The 19,311-nt window shown below is 57.6% G+C and overlaps 1 protein-coding gene across 4 annotated transcripts in view; it reads right to left on the reverse strand.

Annotated features, from left to right (window-relative positions):
- MGAT3 (beta-1,4-mannosyl-glycoprotein 4-beta-N-acetylglucosaminyltransferase) overlaps positions 1-15,328 on the reverse strand; it is a 45,857-nt gene extending 30,529 nt beyond the window's left edge. Inside the window, exons 1-2 of one of the 4 annotated variants that reach the window (XR_006607806.1) lie at positions 15,180-15,328; positions 6,549-8,129 (exon numbers count right to left, since the gene is read on the reverse strand). Coding sequence is in view for 1 of the 4 variants with exons in the window: in XM_045083834.1 (XP_044939769.1) it covers positions 361-471 (111 nt within the window). In the remaining 3 variants the exon portion in view is untranslated. Of the gene's footprint in view, positions 1-360; positions 530-6,548; positions 8,130-15,179 lie in introns of those variants that run through there. The other 3 variants (XM_013051640.2, XM_045083834.1, XM_045083835.1) reach the window with 3 other exon arrangements.
- Positions 15,329-19,311: the final 3,983 nt, after the last annotated feature.

Genomic DNA, 19,311 nt, shown 5'->3' on the forward strand with positions numbered 1-19,311 from the left:
TGCTCGAGTCCCGCGCCTCGGGGACGCCCCCCGCCCAGGCCGGGGGAGGGGATCAGAGAGATGAGGCTTTGCCCTCCGGGGCCGGGGAAAGCTCCGCGGAGCAGCCGGGTTGGGGGAGGGGGCGCCGGAGCTGGAGCCGAGTAGCCTGCCCGGCATCCCGCCCCCTATCTCGGGGCCCCCCCCAACCCCCCGGCCCGTTGCTCCCGCCCCCGGGTCACACTCAGGGAGGGGGCCGTGGGAGCCGTGACGGGGGGGCGCCGCGAGTGCGGAGGCGGCGGCGCGGAGATGGAGGCGGGGGGCCGGGAGTGCCGGGATGGCGGGGCTGCGGCGCGGGTCCCCGGGACGCCAGGGTCAACTCACCCATCGCCCGCTGGGTCTCAGCAGCGGCGGCAGCAGCGGCGGCGGCGGCTCCGCGGCCCCCGGGGCCCCCGGCGGGGAGATGCTGGCGTCCGCCGCAGCCTCTCGCCCCATCCCGGGCTCCGGCGGCGGCTGCGGCGGGCGCCCGGCATCGCGGGCGGCGCGGCCCCGGCCCGGCCCCGATCCCCGCCCCCCGCCCCCACCTCCACCCCGTCCCGCGGGCCCGGCGCGGCCGCCTGGCTGCACCCCGGGGCCGCCGCTGGGGACCGGCGAGCTGACCGGCGCGGGGGAGGGCCCCCCGGGAGGCGCGCGGGTAGGGGGTGCGGAGGCGAGGCCCGAGAGCGGCGCGCAGAGGTGCCCGCTCCCGCCCAGCTCGGCGGCTCCGGCCCCCGCCCCGCCCCCACCGGAGCCCCCTCCCCTCCGCCGCCGGCCGCGCTCCGCTCGCCGCGCCGCGCTGGGCCGGGGCGCCTCGGGCCGCAGTCTCCCGCCGCCGCCGCTCCGCGCCTCCCGCGCGTTAGACCAAGTGTGTGTGTCTGTGTGTCTGTGTCTGTGTGCGCGCCCCTGCCTGTGACCGTGCGTGCGCCGGCCCACGGCCCGGTGCGTCCTGGGCGGTTGTGTGTGCGATGGGAGGCGGGGCGGGTCAGAGAGCGTGTCTGTCTCGTGTGCGCACCGGTCTGCGTGTCCGGTTCTGTGCGTGCGCGGATGTGTGCGTCTGTGTTTTGCAGTGTGCATATGGGACTGGGTGACCTACAGTTCCCGGGAGTGCCTGCGTGCACATCTGCGTTACGGTGTGTGCGTGGATCGGTGGCCGTGCCTGCGTGGACCTGGGCCGTGATTGTGTGCACAGATCTGTGACCGTGCGGAGGGGCCTCTAGAGCCCGTGTGCGGGCGTGACTCCGGGGAGCTCTGCTTATTTCTATACCCATCTCGGATGGGGTGCAGAGGCCTGGTCTTCCGTTGTGGTGCATGCACAGTGTTAGGCCTTAGACCGAGTCTACACAGAGCTGTGTGTCTGCCTGGGTGGCCAGGGGTCCACGGGCCTTTGTCTGCCTGTATCCTTCCGACCCCCTCCTGGACTGGTCCCTGTACGTGTATGCCAGACCACCGAGCGCTCTCCCAGGCCCAGCTCCGTGACTCAACTCCTGGGGCTCCTGGGTGTAGGCCTCCCCTCCCCCACACAATTAAGCAAGTACTCAAGGCCACAAGGTCCATTCCCTGCCTACCTCTTGAGCCTCCTCTCTTGCCATCGGGCCACCAGCGGCTCTCCGAGTGCCCACCACTTTATACCCTGGCTCCTCATGGTCCTGCTTCGGGCTCCGAGGTGGCCTTCACGTGCTTCCCGCCCTTCTGGCAGTTACTTCCGCTCCGGGACTCCTGGGTGAGGCAGTCGCTTCCGCCCCGTGCGCGGGGGACTCTGGGTATACAGGGAGCACGGCTCTAAACTATAGACGAAGGTGCATGGGAAGGGCAGAAGACCCCTCAAGGCTAGGTCCCCGCAAAGGCCCTCAACGGGGGAGGGGGAGGTGTCCCACTGGCTTTAGCTAGGCCTTTGTGGAGCTGCCTCTGGCTGGGCTTCTGGCTCCAGATGTCCCCTGCCCACCTTCATCTATCTTTGAAAAACAGTTAGTGACCCTTCTCCAACGCTGATCTGCGCTGGACACTCTCCCCCCTGACTCCTCCTCAGTAGCTCCCACTTGCCCTCAGCTTAAGCTCAGTGACTACGCAGAGCAGGAGGCCCTGGTGGCTTGGCTCTGTCTCTTCTCCAGCCTCATCCGCACCCCTCCTATCCATGGAGACTCCCTCTAAGCCAAGAGTAGGCAAATTATTTTGCGTTAAGGCCAGCTAGTCAGTATTTTAGGCTTTGCTGCCTGTAGGGTTTACGTCTCAAACTACTCAGTTCTGCCACTATAGCATAAAATCAGCCACAGACAATATGCGAAGGAATGAGCATGGCTGTGTTCCGATAAAACTTTATTTATGGACACTAAAGTGTGAATTTTATATAATTTTCCTGTGTGTGGAACCTTATTCTTCTTTCGTTTTGTTTTCTTACCTAATCATCTGAAAATGTAAAAATCATCCCCAGCTGGCATCACTCTAGGCACATCCCTGAACCCTCTGTAACATCCTTATGACTCACTTGCTTCAGGTATCCTGTCATTCCCTGCAGATCCCACCTATTCTACCCCGGAATGTCAGCATGCTCTTCCTTACCTGCTCCTCCAGCTGACTCTCTGCCCTTCTCTAACCACTATAGAAAAGGTTCCCAGGGGAACCCTCACTACAGCTCACACAGGCTTACCTCCGTCTCTCCTGCCTCTCCCTGTGCCTCTGCCTGGGGACTCCTGTCCTCTGGAAAGGGCCATCTCAGAGACAAGAGACATCTTCCTTGCCCCTGACTTCCCCGGGAGAATCAGCTCTTCCTCCCCTGGCCTCTCCTGCAGGATACCTGGGCATCCTTTGGCCCATGAGAGAGGTACTATTTCAGGTCTGGCTTGCTCTGGGCATCTTGGAAACCTCCAAGCTGGCCCATTAGCGCCACACTGGGAATGAAGTATCATATTCTTCCACATTCACAGCTCCCATCCAAGAGTGCCCTAGGTAACAAGACTGGGAGGCTCCAGAGCCTGGACTCCAACCCGGCTTTGCGGGACACGCTCATTCACTCTCCATGCTGGGGTGCTCACAGGGAGCAGCCGATAGCATTTGTCTCTCACCAAGTGTGTACTCTTTCTTCCCGTGACAAGCTCTGGCTCCCAAAGCTGGGAGCCAGGAAGGTCCAGACCAAGACCTGAGCCACAAATATGCCTTTTCATCCCTTGAAATTTTTTAATTGATTTAGGTGGACAGATAATAGCTGCACACAGCACAAATTTGAAAATTGTTGAAAGACGTCCAGTGGGAAGGAAGCTCCCAGCCCCGGCCCTAGCCACCCACTTTCCTTCATGATATTTTTTTTTTGTGTGGGGAGGAGGGGGAAGCAGTTCATCTGATGTGAAGCCATTTTGTTGTGACCTAAAAACCAATCCATTACATTTATAGCTTGTTCCCCCCTTTTAATTTTTTTAAAATAAGGTAGGAGACCAATGTTTTCTTCTGTCCTTGATCCTCCAGGCCCTGCAAGGTAAGGATCCATGGGGAGGGTCCCACTGTTCGGGAGGTGGGGCTGGGGGACAGGGTTCAGGAACTGGAGAGATCTGGCTTGGGTCTGGGTCTTCATGCAAGTGGCTCGCCTCTCAGTTTAGACATCTATGAAGTGGGGATAAGGAAGCCTCCCTCCTCAAGCGCCTGAAATGGGTCCTTGTACGTAAGAGTCCTGCCTCAGGGCCTGCCACTGTCTTAGCTGGCACAGTCACTGCCCAGCCACGGTCGCCTGAGCACCCTTAACTGGGTCTAGAGGAGACACCCAATAAATATTTGCTGGGAAAAAAAAATGATTTATGCCATCAGTGTGCATATTACCTGCCATTAAAAAAGGTAATGACTGGGGCTCCTGGGTGGCTCAGTGGGTTCAAGACTCTACCTTCGGCTCAGGTCATGATCCCAGGGTCCTGGGATCCAGCCCCACATCGGGCTCTCTGCTCAGCAGGGAGCCTGCTTCCTCCTCTCTCTCTGCCTGCCTCTCTGCCTACTTGTCATCTCTGTCAAATAAATAAAATCTTTAAAAAAAAAAAAAAGGTAATGATTGTTCCTTCTGACGCACTGTGCTCCATCCTCCCCCCACGGCTCCGTCTTTGTTCTCCTGACCTTTCTAGATTCCAGGCTTCTGGTGAGGTCACAAGGGAGTCAGCCTTGGTGGGGCCATACCAAAGTCTCCGCCTGTCCTGCCCGACGCACTCTGGCAGTCTCAGAGAGTGGTGGGGGCTGTGTGTGGCCAGCCTGCCCTCCCAGCTCCACAGAGATAACTAGCGACTTGTGCAATCAGACACAGCGGCTGCAGGCAGAGCCGGTGTACCAGGCCCCACCTCTCCACCCTCCCAACACGGGGAGCCCACATCTGAGAGAGCTGGCCAGGAGGGGAGACAAGCCTCGGTTTTTTCTCCCGCATTTAAAGGTCTGGGACACAGTGGTGCTCGGCTGGTGGAGAAGCTGAACACTGGTGTGACTGACCACCCCAGCTCCTCTGGGTGTCCCGGTCATTTCAAGGCCCTAGGCCTCAGTTTCCTACTCTGTAAAATGGGAATCATCACCGCCCAACATCACACGGGTACTACCGAAATCTAGACCTTTCCAATCTCTCCCTCCTGATGCACTTCTTGTCCTATCTCTAAGCCATCAGAGAGGATGTTGGGGAGGGCGGGAGTGAGGGGGCTTGGTAGGTGGCCTTCCTTCCCCACCCCCTCCTCTTGGGCCTGACCAGGAAGCTAAGCAAACTAGGAAGCTGAAAGCAGCCCAGCCTAGATACAAGATTAGCCAACCCAAGGCGGTGTCACCTTACAGCTGGGGCAGCCCTCGTTCACCTGGAGCCGATTTGGCTCTGTGAACAATTGCTAGGTCTGTTATCCTTTCCTGCAGCAGCTGCCTGGCTCTTGGGAGCCACATTCCTCCCTCCCTGGGTCACCTCCCTCCTGGACCTGGGTCCCGGGAGGTGAGGAGTCCCTGACCCCTGCCCAGGGCCAAGCTCCAGCCCTGCCAAGGCTCCTCCTGGCAGGCGGGGAGCACGGCGGTGCCGCAGGCGTTGTGAACTGGCTCCAAGCCTTTGGCATCTTCATCTGCAGAATGGGCTCGAGGATGGCCTGAGCGCAGACGGGCCCCAGCAGGGCTAGTCGATAAACGGGGTTCCCTTCTCTCTCCCCTGCCAGATGAAGTCTCCAGACCAGGCAGCCTCGTCCTGCCCTCCCCCACCTGCACTCCCTCCCTTCCTTCAGGAATGAGCCTTTCCCAGGAGCACAGCAGAGGCGGCCCTCGGAAACGGAAACGCTGCTTCAACCACCTTTCTCAGCCCCACACCCCGGCACATCTTAGTCTTTCTGGCAAATCGTCTATTCACTCTTCAAGACCCAACCCAGGTGTGCCCTTCCCCCAGAGACCACTGTGACTTCTGGTTCCCAGAGGGCTTCCTCATGCCTCATTGGGAGAGTTCCCATGTCAAGGCCTTTGCTGCTCCGGGACTCTACCCACAGTGCCCTTCCCAGCCTGCCAGCCCATCTCTAAGTGCTCATTCCACCCATCCCAGCCTCCAGGGCAAACCCCGTCTCATCCTGTGCCAAAGTGCTTCCAGAAAGGCCCCACAGGGAGGCCAGGATACCAGACAGGAAGTGCTCAGGATCCCAGCCTCCCGGCCCAGCCTCTCGGACTCAAGAATGCGATGGGGTTTGCCCTGACACCCTGCACAGTGCTGGGAGACAGAGGACTCTAAGGCAGGGGTCGCCAATGGCTCCAGGTTTGTCCAGTTCGGGTCCCGCTGCCTAGCTAACCTTGGACAAGTCTCTCTACAAGCCTCAGTTTCCACACGTGTTAAGTAGAAGGGACGGATTAGACAGGGAATCAGGAATCTCCTGACATTCCCTGTCGCATGGCATGTGCATGCATAAGCACGTGGGCGTACACATGCACACATATAAACATGGGTTTGGTCCAGGCACACTTGGATGTGACCGTGCACTTGCTTGTGTGAACGTGTGTGTGCGCGCGCACATGCACACACCCATGCATGGGTCTCTGGGAGAGGGTCTGTGCTTGTTACTGGATTCTCAAAGGGTTCGGGACCCGGGTAAAGGACTGCCAGGCCCTCCCCCACAATTCCTTGGTGTTTCTCCCTCAGTGGGGACTCCGGTCAGCCCTCCACGGCTCTGACCTCTGTCTTTGCAGTAGCTTCCCCACGCTGTTCCTGTTTCTGACCCTTCCCACAGAGCCGCTGGTGTGACTCCGGAAGGCCCAAGTCCGATCACCTCCCTCCTTGGCTCAGATCCTGCTGTGGCTCCCATCTCAGCCCAAATGAGGTCAGAGTGCTTCAGGGGGTCTCAAGTCCCTGTCTGGTCTAGGTTGGTTCTTCCCTCGCCCCGTGCTTCCACACTGTCCCCGTGCTCGTCACCGCCATGCGCTGGCTGTTTCCTCCATCCCGACCTCTCTTCCCCCTCAGGTATCCAAGCGGCTCCTCCTTTTTGGAGTCTCAATGCAAATGCAGCACCGCCACCCCCCCACCCCCCCACTCCCGCCGCCTCAGCACCTCTTAGGGTGCAGCTCCCTGATCCCTTTGTCTGCTCGTTCTCCATAGCCCTTTTGACCATCTAGCCTACAGGTAACTTCCTCTGCTTCTTCCTCTTTTGCTTGTCTCCCCAGCATAACCCCAACCAGGACAGGATCTCCTGTCCGCCCTGCCCCCGCTGCGGTCAGCCCAGCACAGACTAGGCGGCCTGTAAATGCTGTTGCGTAAGCCTCAGACGGCCTCCTTCCCTGGCCCTCCTGCGCGGTGCCTACTACGGGAGGCGTGAGAGGTGGCGGGAACTCGAGGAAGCAGCACCGGCCTTCCAGGCAGGAGGGACCTTGAGACTGAACCAGTCCTGGTAGGGCGGGCGTGGTTGCAAATCCGTTGTGACCCAGGCCGCCAAGCTGCCTAGGTCCCCTGAGCCGCATACCCAGCTGGGCCTTGACAACCACTCCTAGAAATTCGGGAGCCTGCTCTGTCAGCGAACCCCCTCCTTCCCCGGGCAGCCCCCACCAGCCCCACGTGCTGGATCCCCATGTGAGGAAGCAGACAGAGCCCGCCTGATGGCTGAGAGGCAGAGCCAGGACCTGGACCCCAGAGCTGGCGCTGGGGCATCAGGTGCCAGATGTCCTCCCAGTCTTCTCTCTCCCAACAGCCAACCCAAGAGAGAAAGCGAGAGAAAGAGAGCGGGGAAGGCAGGATCATGGTGGGGCGGGCTACAGCCACTCACTGCCTGGGAGCCTCCTGTGTGCCAAGCTCTGGGCTCCAGGCTTCGGTGGAGTGGAGAGGAACCAGACTCTCCCCCTGGCCCCCAGGGGAATCCAGACCACCGGAGGAGCCAGAGAGACAGCAAGGGGGCCGCCACGGTCCACTTCGGGGCTGGGAGGGTGGAGGCCGCCTCAGCCGGACCCCAGAGGTTGGGGCAGATTTGGAAACAGAGCAGAAGGGAAAGGGCATGCAGACTACGGATGGATGGGAGAGGGACTAGTCCTAGCTAGGAAGGACGGACAGGCCGATGGGGGGGGCTGTGTGTGTGGAGAGAGTAATTCAGCCTCAGGACCCCCACAAGCTCCAAGGACACCACAGGTGCCAAGGGAGGGATTGGCAGTGATACCCACTGCCGCCTCCGGCCAGCCCCCAAGGGTGGCCCGCTGGAGGGAGGCTGGGGGGCTGGCTTGCACCAGTGGTCACACAAGCACCCACTGGGAGACCCCCTCCCCTTGTGTCCCACACATGCACGTGGAGCCTGGTACACAGACCCACAGACACCGTGCGCACACCCAGAACACGCCCCTACACCCACGAGCTCCGCTGGGCACTCCCCCCAGACTCACAGGACATTCCACAGAGCCACGGCAGGGAGGGCAGGGCAGAGCACGGCGCCCCCAGAACCCCCGTCCTGCTTCCCAGCACCCCCACTTCACACAGCACCCCACAGCACCTGCCTTGGCGAAGGGGCCTTGGAAGGCCATCAACGGAGGTGGGACAGGAGCGGAGCGAGGCTGAGTCCCGGCCTGTCCATGGTCCTGCTGCGTTGGCTCCGGGGGCCCTTCAGCGAGGTTCCAGCCCCAGCCAAGTCCTTGCCCACACTAGGGGTTCTGGGGGGTGAGCAGGTTCTCTCGCCCTGGAATCCAAATAACAGGGTGCTGCTGGGTGCCTCGGTCAGGGGCCAGGCTGCGCGGCTGAGCAGGGCTGCTGGGCGGGGCTGCTGGGGGAGAGCATTCAGCCACCAAACACAGGGACTGTCAAGGCCTGGGGCTGTTGGACTTGCTCGTAAAGTCCTGATTGAGCCTCACGCCTGTGACCTGGGTGGGGCCCCAAGGGCATCGCCTGCTGCGCCCAGCCAGAGGTGCTCACGCCTGCGGTGGGGCACTCCCTCCACCACCGCTGCTGCCCCAGGTCGTGTGACACCTTCCACTGCCAGAGATCTGCCTCTCACTACCTGGAACGGGGCAGAGCAAACCAGTCTCTTCATCGGCACCCCCGGGGCCTGCAGAAGTTTAGGGTGAGCCACTCCACCCCTTCTCCCAGGTTCTTTAGCAGCTCCTCCTGTAACAGATGTTCCAGAACTTTCCACACCAGCCGCACTCCATTTTGCCCCCGTCTGCCCCTCGCGGCAGCCTGACTAGCACAGACACAGAAGAAGAAGGCTTCTCCTGGGCCCCTGATGGCCCGTCTTCCAGGTTCTGCAAGCGGCTTTGTGGCTGGACTTTGGGCCGCTGCTGCTTGCTGCTTGGAGAGACTCAGGTCCTCCAGAAAATCTGGCCTACAGGAAGCTCAGCCATGTTGGGGTCCATAAGACCATGGCTTGGAACATGGAGGAAGACGGTGGGGCTTGAGTTCCACTACCATTGCTGCTTTGGGTCATTTTCATCTCTCCGCGCCTCCATTTCTCCTTTTGTACCAGGGCAATGCAAAGCGTGTCTACCATGTGGGATTCTTGTCAGGAATGAGTAAGTTCAGACTGCCCAGCGCTTAGGACATAGTGAGCTCCATTGTTACCACACACCACGGCAGCTGCGCCTCATAAATGGTCGGTGCTCCAAAACCAGTTGCTCACAGCCCCCCCTCCCGGACTTCCTTCAGGAACCTTCTAGGTGGAAGGGGTCTTTGAAGGCCAGGGAGTTCCAGCCTAGTCCATTGCACCAGTGAGAAAATGGATGAGAGCGCGGCTGGGGCTTGCCCGGGGCCATAAGCAGCTACCTGCTTTGCCCAACACCCCACAACCATGGCCTTCAACCGTGTCAGTGCACGTGGCCCGAGGCACTGGGCCATCCTTCAGAATGTTTGACCCCTGCCTCTAGCCGGGACTGGGGCCACAGAGGTAGGGGGCTCCATGATGTGAAGACGTCCTTCCAGGGCTGGGGTCTGTGCAGAAGAGACACCCTGCTTCTGGTACCTTCTCTGGAGGGCAGAGCCACCCGGCCTCAGCTCCGGATCTTCAGTGATCCAGACTTTGTGGAGCCTGCTGGCTTTCTACCTTCTGGGGGGCTGTTGGTGACATGGGCAGGCTGTTGAGACAGCTGGGGTGGGAGTCAGGGGTCAGGGTTCTAGAACGGTCCACACCCCTTGGCTCAATGAGTCACTTGTACAATGAGGGGCTTGGCCTTGGGAATTCCTCAAAGTAGATGGGCACCTCTCTCGGGTCACAAAGCCAATTCTCTGAACTTGTCCCCACAAGGCATGCCACTCCTGGCAGGGGAGAAGTGAACCCAGGCCAGGGAAGGGGGGAGTTGTCGGGTGGGGGATGGCAGAGGGCATGCAGCAGGTCAGGATGGGGACCAAGGGTCTGACTGTCCCTTGGCCTTAAGCCTGCCAGTGAAGACATGTGCCCCACACTGGCCCCTTTCATCCCTTCTGCCCCAGGGTGGCCTGTCCTGGCAGAGCGGGGGTGGGGAAGGCCAGAGCCCAGGGACCGAGGCCAGGGCTCAGTGTCCATGGGAGGGAATGCCGGGGGCCAGGCTGTCTTGGAGCCCACCAGGATTCCCAGCACCCCTGCCCTGACCTGCATGCCCCGCCCCCAGGAGCTATCGGGCCACCTCCAGGCCTGCCAGACACCCACCAAGGCTGCTGGCACTCCCTGGGACTTGAAGTTCTCCTGGGGTACAAGAAGCAATCAGGATCCCTTGTGCTTTGCCAGAGGGAAAATACAACAGTGCAGCCGCTGTGGGAAACAGTACAGCAGTTCCTCAAGAAGTAAGACACAGACTTCTCATACGATTCAGCAATTCCACTCCTGGGTACATACACCCCGAAACCGAAAGCAGTATTAACAAACACTGATGCACACATGTTCATAGCATCTTTATCCACAATAGCCAAAAGGGGAAGCAGCGCGAGGGTCCAGTGACGGATGAACGGTCTGTGTACATCGGAATATTACTCAGCCTTTACGAGGGAGGAAATGCTGGCGCGTGGGGCCATACGGGCGAACTTGGAAGACACGATACAAAGCGCAGGGAGCCAGTCACAAAAGGACGAATGCTGCGTGACTTCTCTTACACAAGGTACCCAGAGGAGTCAAGTTCACAGAGACAGGAAGAGTGACGATGGCCGGAGAATGGGGAATTACGGTTTATTTTTTTTTAAACATTAAAAAAATTTTTTTGTTTGTTTATTTGACAGACAGAGATCACAAGTAGGCAGAGAGGCAGGCAGAGAGAGAGGAAGGGAAGCAGGCTCCCTGCCGTGCAGAGAGCCCGATGCAATGCTGGGCCCGATGCTAGGACCCTGAGATCATGACCTGAGCTGAAGGCAGAGGCTTTAACCCACTGAGCCACCCAGGCGCCCCAGGAATTACGGTTTAAATAGGGTGTCATTTCAGGAGCGCCTGGGTGGCTCCGTCTGTTGAGTGTCCAACTCTTGATTTCAGCTCAAGTCATGATCTCGAGATGTGCAATCAAGTCCCACATGGGGCTCCGTGCTCAGCAGGGAGTCTGCTTCTCTCTCCCTCTCCCTCTGCCCCTCCCCTCATGCCCTCGCTCTGTTTCTCTCTCTAAAATAAATAAATAAATAAACAAAATCATAAGAGAAAAAAATAAAGGGTATAGTTTCATTTGGGGAGGACGAAGAGCTCTGGAGACGGATGGGTGGCAAAGGCAGCCCAACAGCACGAAGGCACAGCGTGCCACAGACCTGGGCAGGGTCAAGTTCGTGTGATGTGCATTTCACTGTAATGATTAGGAAAAGGAATCAGGAGGTTGGCAGCAGGCAAGGGGGTGGGTAGAGCATGGGCTCTGGAATGGTGATTTACTCTGTGACCCCGGGCAAGTCCCTTGACCTCTCTGTGCCTTCAACTCCTTAGCTGTTGAGTGAGTAAGAGAGGGGCGCACACCCTGACCCCCCGGTTGTCAGGAGGCTTGTATAAGCAGCTGGATGAAAGCACTTAGAGCACGGCCCATGCAGAGTGGCCGTGCCCGCCTTTTTCTCTTCCCATGTCTCAGATGAGCACGCTGAGGCACAGAGACGGAATGAAATTTCCCAAGCTCACAGAGCTAATGAGCGGCAGGGTGGGGACCCACCTCCAGAGCCTGCGCTAGGTGGCCGCTGCCAGGTCTCTGAGGATGTCTGGGGGCGGAGGTGGGCAAAGGATCTGCATGGCCTCCTCCCCGCTGACCAGTGAATGTCACAATCTCGAGCCAACGTTTTTTCAGAACTTGTGAGGCTGGGGTGGCTGCAGAGAGGAAGTTTCTCGCCCTCCCTGGGGCCCCGGGCAGGGCAGGGCCGGGGCTACGGAATTGTTCCCAGCCAGCTCAGCATCTCCGCAAAGCCCAGGCAAGGGCCTGTGCACAGTTGTCACCAACAAGACGAGCAAGCCCGGCCTCATTCCCCACTAGGGCTCAGCCACCTTTTTTTTTTTTTTTTAAAGATTTTATTTATTTATTTGACAGAGAGAGATCACAAGTAGGCAGAGAGGCAGGCAGAGAGAGAGAGGAGGAAGCAGGCTCCCTGCTGAGCAGAGAGCCCGATGTGGGACTCGATCCCAGGACCCTGAGATCATGACCTGAGCAGAAGGCAGCGGCTTAACCCACTGAGCCACCCAGGCGCCCAGGGCTCAGCCACCTTATCCTGGGGGAACTGGGCAGCTGAGCAGATGGGGCCAGGGAGGGTAAGACCCAGAGGTTTGAAGAGAGGCTCTGAGGCCTTTGGCCCCCTAGGCCTGGCCAGGGCCAGCCTCGCCTTCTCGGCCTCCCGCAGCCAGGCCCTGGAGCTCCCTGGGCCTGCCCTCCTCTGCAATCCCAGGGGTCACCATCCACTCTCCCAAGCCCATCACACAGAAGTCTTACAGCAAGCAGTGGCCCACTCTAAGGGCAGGATCCTCGCGTGGAAGAAGAACTGCCCACAATTCCTCCCATCCCCGTCACTCGGCCACGCAGTCTGCGATCTTGCCTCCCCTGGCATCTGGGTAGCCTGTGTGGGGTGTGCACTGACCAAAAGAAGGACTTGGGAGTGACAGAATTCACGCCTAGGCTTTCAAAGGCTTTACTCTGTCCATTTCCTCCAGCTTCGAAGCCAGAGGCACATAAGGAAAGAGGAGGACCCCACTAGAGAAAGGCCACGTGGAAGAAGCCCCAGAAACCATGGAGGAGAGAGGCCCTGCCCACCCCTGGCTGCCGAGCTCCCCTGCTGCAGCCCCAGACCCCAGAGAGAGGCAGGTCGGACGCCCCACACAGTAATGCACGCAGAAGAGAAGGGGTCCCTGCCAGCTCTTCCCGAACTACGGAGTCGTGAGCTAATCCATGCTGGTGTTTGCTCTGAGGTCCAGGGCTTGGGGGTTGTTTGTTACTCAGCAACAGTTAACTGATACACTTAAGTCCTGAACTCTTGTTTCTGAACTCTTAGGATCACCACAATGTGGCAGGTTCAAGTTCAAGTCGTGCTTCCACTGGTGGCTTGGGTAAGGAACGTCGCCTCTCTGGGACTTGCTCCCCCCACCCAAAAAAACCGGGGAGACATGCAGGGAATGGGGTGAGGAGGCAGAGGAAATGAGTGTGGAGAACAGAACACGGGTTGGCCCAGAGGTCTTGGTCCTTCCTCTTCTGGGACAATCTGATACAGACTGAGTGAGCCGTGGCCACCAGCCGAGGCTGAGAGGCTAACTGGAGGGGCGCAGGGCAAGTGCTGCCGGACCTCTGCCAGGGCCACCAAACCCCTGTTCCCCCGCTGAGGTCACCCACTGGGGTTACCCTCATGGAGGCAAGGTGTGGACAGGCTCTGCAGGTCCACAGAACCCAGGGTGGTGGGAGCCTCCAGCCCAGAACAGAGCGCCCCCCAAGCCCCAGCTCTCACCCTCTCGCTGGGCTCTCCGCCTTCTCCCACCAGCCCATTTCTGGCCCTCCTCTTGGAGAAACTGCCAGAAAGTGAGGCATGCAGTCCACCCCCAGGGACCATGGGACCAAATTTCTACAAAGGAAGGGCTTGTGCAGGGCAGGGTGATCTTAAGGAAGGGATGTTTTCTTTTTCTTTTACATGTAAGTTCTACGTATCTATCACGTGGGCCTTGAACACATGACCCCGAGATCAAGAGTCCTGTGCTCTACCAACTGGACCAGCCCAGTGCCCAAGGAAGGGATATTTCTTAAACTGCCCTCTGTAGCCAGCAGGCCTATTTGGGGCTGATGGAGCCTGGAGGATTACCAGGATCCCCCAAAGACCACCCAGGGGCCCCCACTGCTGCCGTCCACAGATGGTCTGTCCCCAGTGGGGGGTCCATATCCACCTGCGTGTGCTTTGCCCTTCCCCACCCCCCACCCCTCCTTCCTGTTGGCCTGGACACACTGCTCGCTGCTTGCTGCCTCCTGGCAGCCTTGTCCCCACATGCTGGCCTCGCTTTATCTTGTTGGTCATCTCTGCACAGGAAGGAGCCTGGATGGGTGCCAGGGCTGCCTAAGAGGATTATATCACTCCCCCCAGGGGGTGGGGGTTCAAAGCAACTGGGTCCCTCGGGCTGGCCTCCTAGGGGGTGCTCTCGGGGCCCTGAGCTATCATCATGACCAGACCCCAAAGAGGAAGCAGAGGCCCAGAGATGGGGAGTGACCTGGCCACGCCACACAGCAAGAAAGAGATGGAGCCCAGCCTGGAATCCCATCCAGTGTTCCCCCGCCCCCAGGGCTGCTTCCTGATCATATTCACGGCAGCTCACAGGAAATGGCTTCTCTGGAGCTTACGGGAGGACATGACACGGCTCCAGCTAACCACATCCCGTTTTTCCAGGGTCCACTTTGCCTCTGCCACCGAGATTATCACCAACTGAAAAAACAGCTCATTCTCGTGGAGGACAGGCTCCCCACCACGGTCTGCTCCTCCTACCACCTTGGGAGGGACCATCTCCACTTCGTAGACATGGAAACTGAGGCATGGGGAGGTCTGGAGGACCCGGCGCTGGCACATATGGAGAGAGCCCTAAACTTCAGATCGCCTACTTTCTTTCTTTCCTTCTATCTTTCTTTCTTTCTTTCAGATTTTGTTTATTTATTTGAGAGAGAGAGAGAGTGTGCGTGAGCGTGTGTGCGCAAGTGCACGGGCAGTAGGGCAGGGCGGAGGGAGAAGCAGGCTCCCCACTGAGCAGGGAGGCTGATGCATGGCTCCATCCCAGGACCCCAAGAACATGACCTGAGCCCAAGGCAGACGCTTAACCCACTGAGCCACCCAGGCGCCCCCGATCTCCCGCTTTCCTGCCGCATTTCCTTCAGCACCCAGCTCAGAGCAGTCGGCCCCTCCTTCTCCAGCCCTCCTGGCACTGGGCCCCTGGCAACGAGCGTCCCATGGCAGACCCCGAGGCCACAGAGGGACCATCTGTTACCTGTACTCCTGGCCCACAGAGAGTGGGCACAAGCCAGGCCTCTTACCTTTGTGTTAGAAAACACCTGTGAGATAGATCTGGGTCTTGGGCTCGGGAGCCAGGAGGACGGCCACTTCTCCCTCCCTGGGCCAGCCCCAGGGGATTCTGGGCCCCACTGATCCCAGCAGTGTTCTCTCCCGTAACCCTGAGCCCATCCTGCGGGAGGAGACCCTGAGACTCTGAAGCCAGGCCCTCCTGAAGCCAGGCGGCCATCCCTGGAGGGGCCTGGACTGGACTTAGCTGAGGGCCCCGAGAAGGTAGCAGAAGGACCCCTCCCCTGATTTCTTCTGTTTTCTGTACCTGTTACTGCTTGATGTCATACAATATACTTACTGTTTCCTTGTTTGCTGTCTGTCTTTCCCCGGGCAGGGCCATAGTTTGTTTCCATCACCGCAGACCTAATCAGGCTCCCTCCCACTGCATATTTGTAAGTGAATGAGTGGCTCCGCAGTAGGGCCGCGGGAGGTCAGTTCCGAGGTGTTGGAGGCAGGGCCAGGTGGGTGGGGCTGGGAGAGGAGGTGGTACCGTCCCCCGGTGTGGGGCAGGAGGAGGGAGGGGCATCTCGCTGGGGGGTGCGGGGGTTGATGCGGAAGGCGGTCCCCTTGGCCCACCAACCAAGACAGCAGGACTCAGCTGGGTCCCAGGTGTGACAGGGCAGTTGGGCAGGGCCTTGTCTCATCTCGCTCAATATCCTCTGGGCCCGGGCTGGTGCTTAGCCCCAAGCTATTTCCGCCCTGCCCCATCTTCTATTCCTCAACCTGCATTCCCTCTTTCCCCTCCTCCTGGAAGCCTTCCTAGATTCTCCTGCCCACAAAGTCTTCCTCCTTCTATGCTTGCATGCACTTACTTCCTCACTCAGGAAATGGTTCTGAGATTGGCCACAGATGCTGGCCCCTTGGGGATGTAGAGATGACTATGTCTCAAGGGACAGAAACCTAGGGGCAGGGCGCGTGGGTGACTCAGTGGGTTAAACCTCTGCCTCAGGTCCTGGGGTCGAGCCCCGAATTGGGGGGGGTCTCTGCTCAGCGGGGAGCCTGCTTCCCCCTCTCTGTCTGCTGCTCTGCCTACTTGTGATCTCTCTCTCTCTCACTGTCAAATGAATAAATAAAATATTAAAAAACAAAAACACCCTAGGGGCCTCTGGGTGGCTCCATCGTTAGTTGTTAAGTGTCTGCCTTCGGCTTGGTTCCTAATCCCAGGGTACTGGGATCGAGCCCCACAGTGGGCTCCCTGCTCAGCGGGAAGCCTGCTTCTCCCTCTCCCAGTCCCCCTGCTGTGTTCCCTCTCTTGCTCTCTCGGTCAAATAAATAAATAAAATCTTTTTAAAAAGGCAGGGGGACAGAGACCTAGAAGCCAAGTCACAGCATTGCTCAAAACTAGGTAATGCATGAGAGCTTCAGGACCCTGAGACCATGACCTGAGCCGAAGGCAGGGGCTTAACCCAGTGAGCCACCCAGGCGCCCCTATTACAGTGTTTCTTAATTATGCACAGACTCAGAGCCAGGAGTAAATCTCCCCTGCTCGTGCTGGCCTCCAACATGAAAACTGAAGGAGCTGGGGGCCTGGGTGGCTCAGTGGGTTAGGCTGCTGCCTTTGGCTCAGGTCATGATCTCAGGGTCCTGGGATCGAGTCCCGTGTCGGGCTCTCTGCTCAGCAGGGAGCCTGCTTCCCTCTCTCACTCTCTCTCTGCCTGCCTCTCTGCCTACTTGTGATCTCTGTCTGTCAAATAAATAAATAAAATCTTTAAAAAAAAAAAAAAAACTGAAGGAAAGTCACAGAACCCAACGTGACCAGCAGCAGAAGCAACGCAAGTTCAAACTCACAACAGGGAAGGATCTTGCTGGTTCTCAGCACAGACGGGTCTGGTTCTTAAGTGGGAGGGAGGGTGGCGGTCCTCCCTCCTCCCTGAGTCTCCTCTGGGCACCTCCCTGTCCCCCATCCTGCGGGGCACAGCTGGGTCACTGCCTGCGTGGTCCCCCCACCAGTGACCGTAGTCTCAACCACCCTGAGCAACAGGAACCCAAACCCGGGTGGTAGGATGTATTTGTCTTCACTGGGGTAGAATATACATAAGATAAAATTTACCATTTTAACCATTCATGTGGGTATATCTGAGAGGCATCAAATACCGGACGGCACTGTGCAACCTGCACTACTAGCCACCTCCAGACCTAGTTCCTCTTCCCAGGCTGAAACTATCCCTCCCCAGGCCCCGCCCCCAACGCTGGGGGCGACCACCATTCTACTTCCGTCTCGTCTCCGTGAACTTGAGTCCTCCACATTCTGCCTAGGAGGGAACCACACACTATTTGTCCTTTTGCCACAGGCTTATTGCACTTATTCTACTGCCCTCCAGGTTTGCGTGTTGGAGCAACATCAGAGTTTCCTGCCTTTAATTTTTATTTTATGTTTTAGCACTACTCCTAACGTGGTGCTCAAATCCACAGCTCCAAGATCAAGAGTCGCATGCTCCACCCACGGAGCCAGCCCGGTGCCCCTGAAGGTTTCCTTCCTTTTTAAGGCTGAATAATACCCTATTGTATGTATACACCACATTTGACTTTTCTATTCATTCGTTCCTCAGGGGCATCAGTGAGTGGTTGCTCATATCTTTTCGCCATCATGAATGTTAGTGTATGACGATCTGTTCAAGTTCCTGTTCTTACTTCGCATGGATACCCAGATATGCAATTGCTGAATCAAACTGTAATTCTATGTTTGATTGAGGACTTATTTCTAATGCGATTGTTCAGATGACCCCAAGTAGGCTTATAGCCTCTTTATTTTTAAATTTCACAGATTCAACGCCCACGAATTTTTACTTTATATTTTAAAGATATTTATTTATTTGACAGAGCAAGAAAGAGAATACAAGCAGGGAGAGCAGCAGAGGGAGAGGGAGAAGCAGATTCTCCATTGAGCAGGGAGCCCGATGCGGCACTTGGTCCCAAGACCCCGGGATCATGACCTGAGCCCAAAGCAGATGCTTCACCGAGCCACCCAGGTGCCCCAACACCCACAGAATTTTAAATCCTCATACTCTGCAGCTTCTGTCCTGAGACTCCAGTGTGAGACACCCTAGAGCTGTCCCTTCCAGCGAGGGGAGCATGAGCCAGGAGCCCCGGAATGGGGCTGGCTGCGTTTTGATGTCCTGCGCAGGGAAATACACCTGTATTTCAAAGACTTCATATGAAGGAGAGATCTTGTTAGTAGTATTTATGTTGATTACGTGTCAGAATGATACCGTTTTATCTATACCGGGTTCAAGAAACAATACATTAAAATTAATTTCACTTGTTCCTTTTTAAAATGGGACTGCTGGAGAATCTAGCCTGGCGTTTCAGGCTAGCATTGTCTTTGTGTTGGGATGCTAAATCTAGCAGGTCCATCCATCTAGGTGCTTTCCAAGCCTAGAGGAGCCGCCTAGAGCTCGGAAGACTTGGCTGTTCTCTTATTTATTTTTAGTTGAGGTGAAGTTCACATAACACACAATAATCCATTTCCAAGTGTACAGTGCTGTGCACCCATCACCTCCTTCTAGAGTCTGAGTTTCTCATCGCCCTAGAAAAATGCACCCATTAAGCAATCACTCAACATCCCGCCTCCCCCTGGCAAACGCCGATCTGCTTCCTGTCTCTACAGATTTGCGTATTCCAGACATTTCATTTGAAAGGAATAATACAATATAGGACCTTTAATGTCTGCCTTCTCTCATCCAGCACAATGTCCCCAAGGCTCATCCTGGTTGTGGCAGGTGTCAGAGCCTCATTGGTTTTATGGTTGGAGATGACCCTGTCGTGTGGGTACCCCACTACTTGCCAACCCCGCGGATGGACAGTGGGGTCGTCTCCGCCTTCTGAGTAATGCACGTGTGTGTATGCTTTCTGTGTGGTGGTTATGTTTTTGTTTCCTGGGGCGGGAATTGCCGGGTCACGTGGCTGCTGCTTTTCGTCGTTTTAGCATTCTTCTTACTTATGTCTCAGAGCTCTGGACACGCATTGTTACAGAGTCACCTGGGTTCTCAGGGTGTGCTAGGATAGACACCTGAGTACCACTGAAGGGAGCTTGGGCGGGACGGGGGGCGTACTTTTTGGAGAAGTCCATGTCAGTATTTTTTTTTTTTTAAGATTTTATTCATTTAGGGGCGCCTGGGTGGCTCAGTGGGTTAAGCCGCCGCCTTCGGCTCAGGTCATGATCTCAGGGTCCTGGGATCGAGTCCCGCATCAGGCTCTCTGCTCAGCAGGGAGCCTGCTTCCTCCTCTCTCTCTCTGCCTGCCTCTCTGCCTACTTGTGATCTCTGTCAAATAAATAAATAAAATATTAAAAAAAAAGATTTTATTCATTTATTTGAGAGGGGCAGGGGTGGGGAGGAGCAGAGGGCGAGGGACAAGCAGACTCCCTGCTGTAAGTGGGGCCCTACATGAGGCTCGATCCCAGGACCCCGAGATTATGATCCCAGCTGAAA

The sequence above is a fragment of the Mustela putorius genome, unplaced genomic scaffold, assembly GCF_011764305.1.
Source record: "Mustela putorius furo isolate JIRA1106 unplaced genomic scaffold, ASM1176430v1.1 tig00000738_pilon_pilon_pilon, whole genome shotgun sequence".
Classification (NCBI taxonomy): Eukaryota; Metazoa; Chordata; class Mammalia; order Carnivora; family Mustelidae; genus Mustela; species Mustela putorius.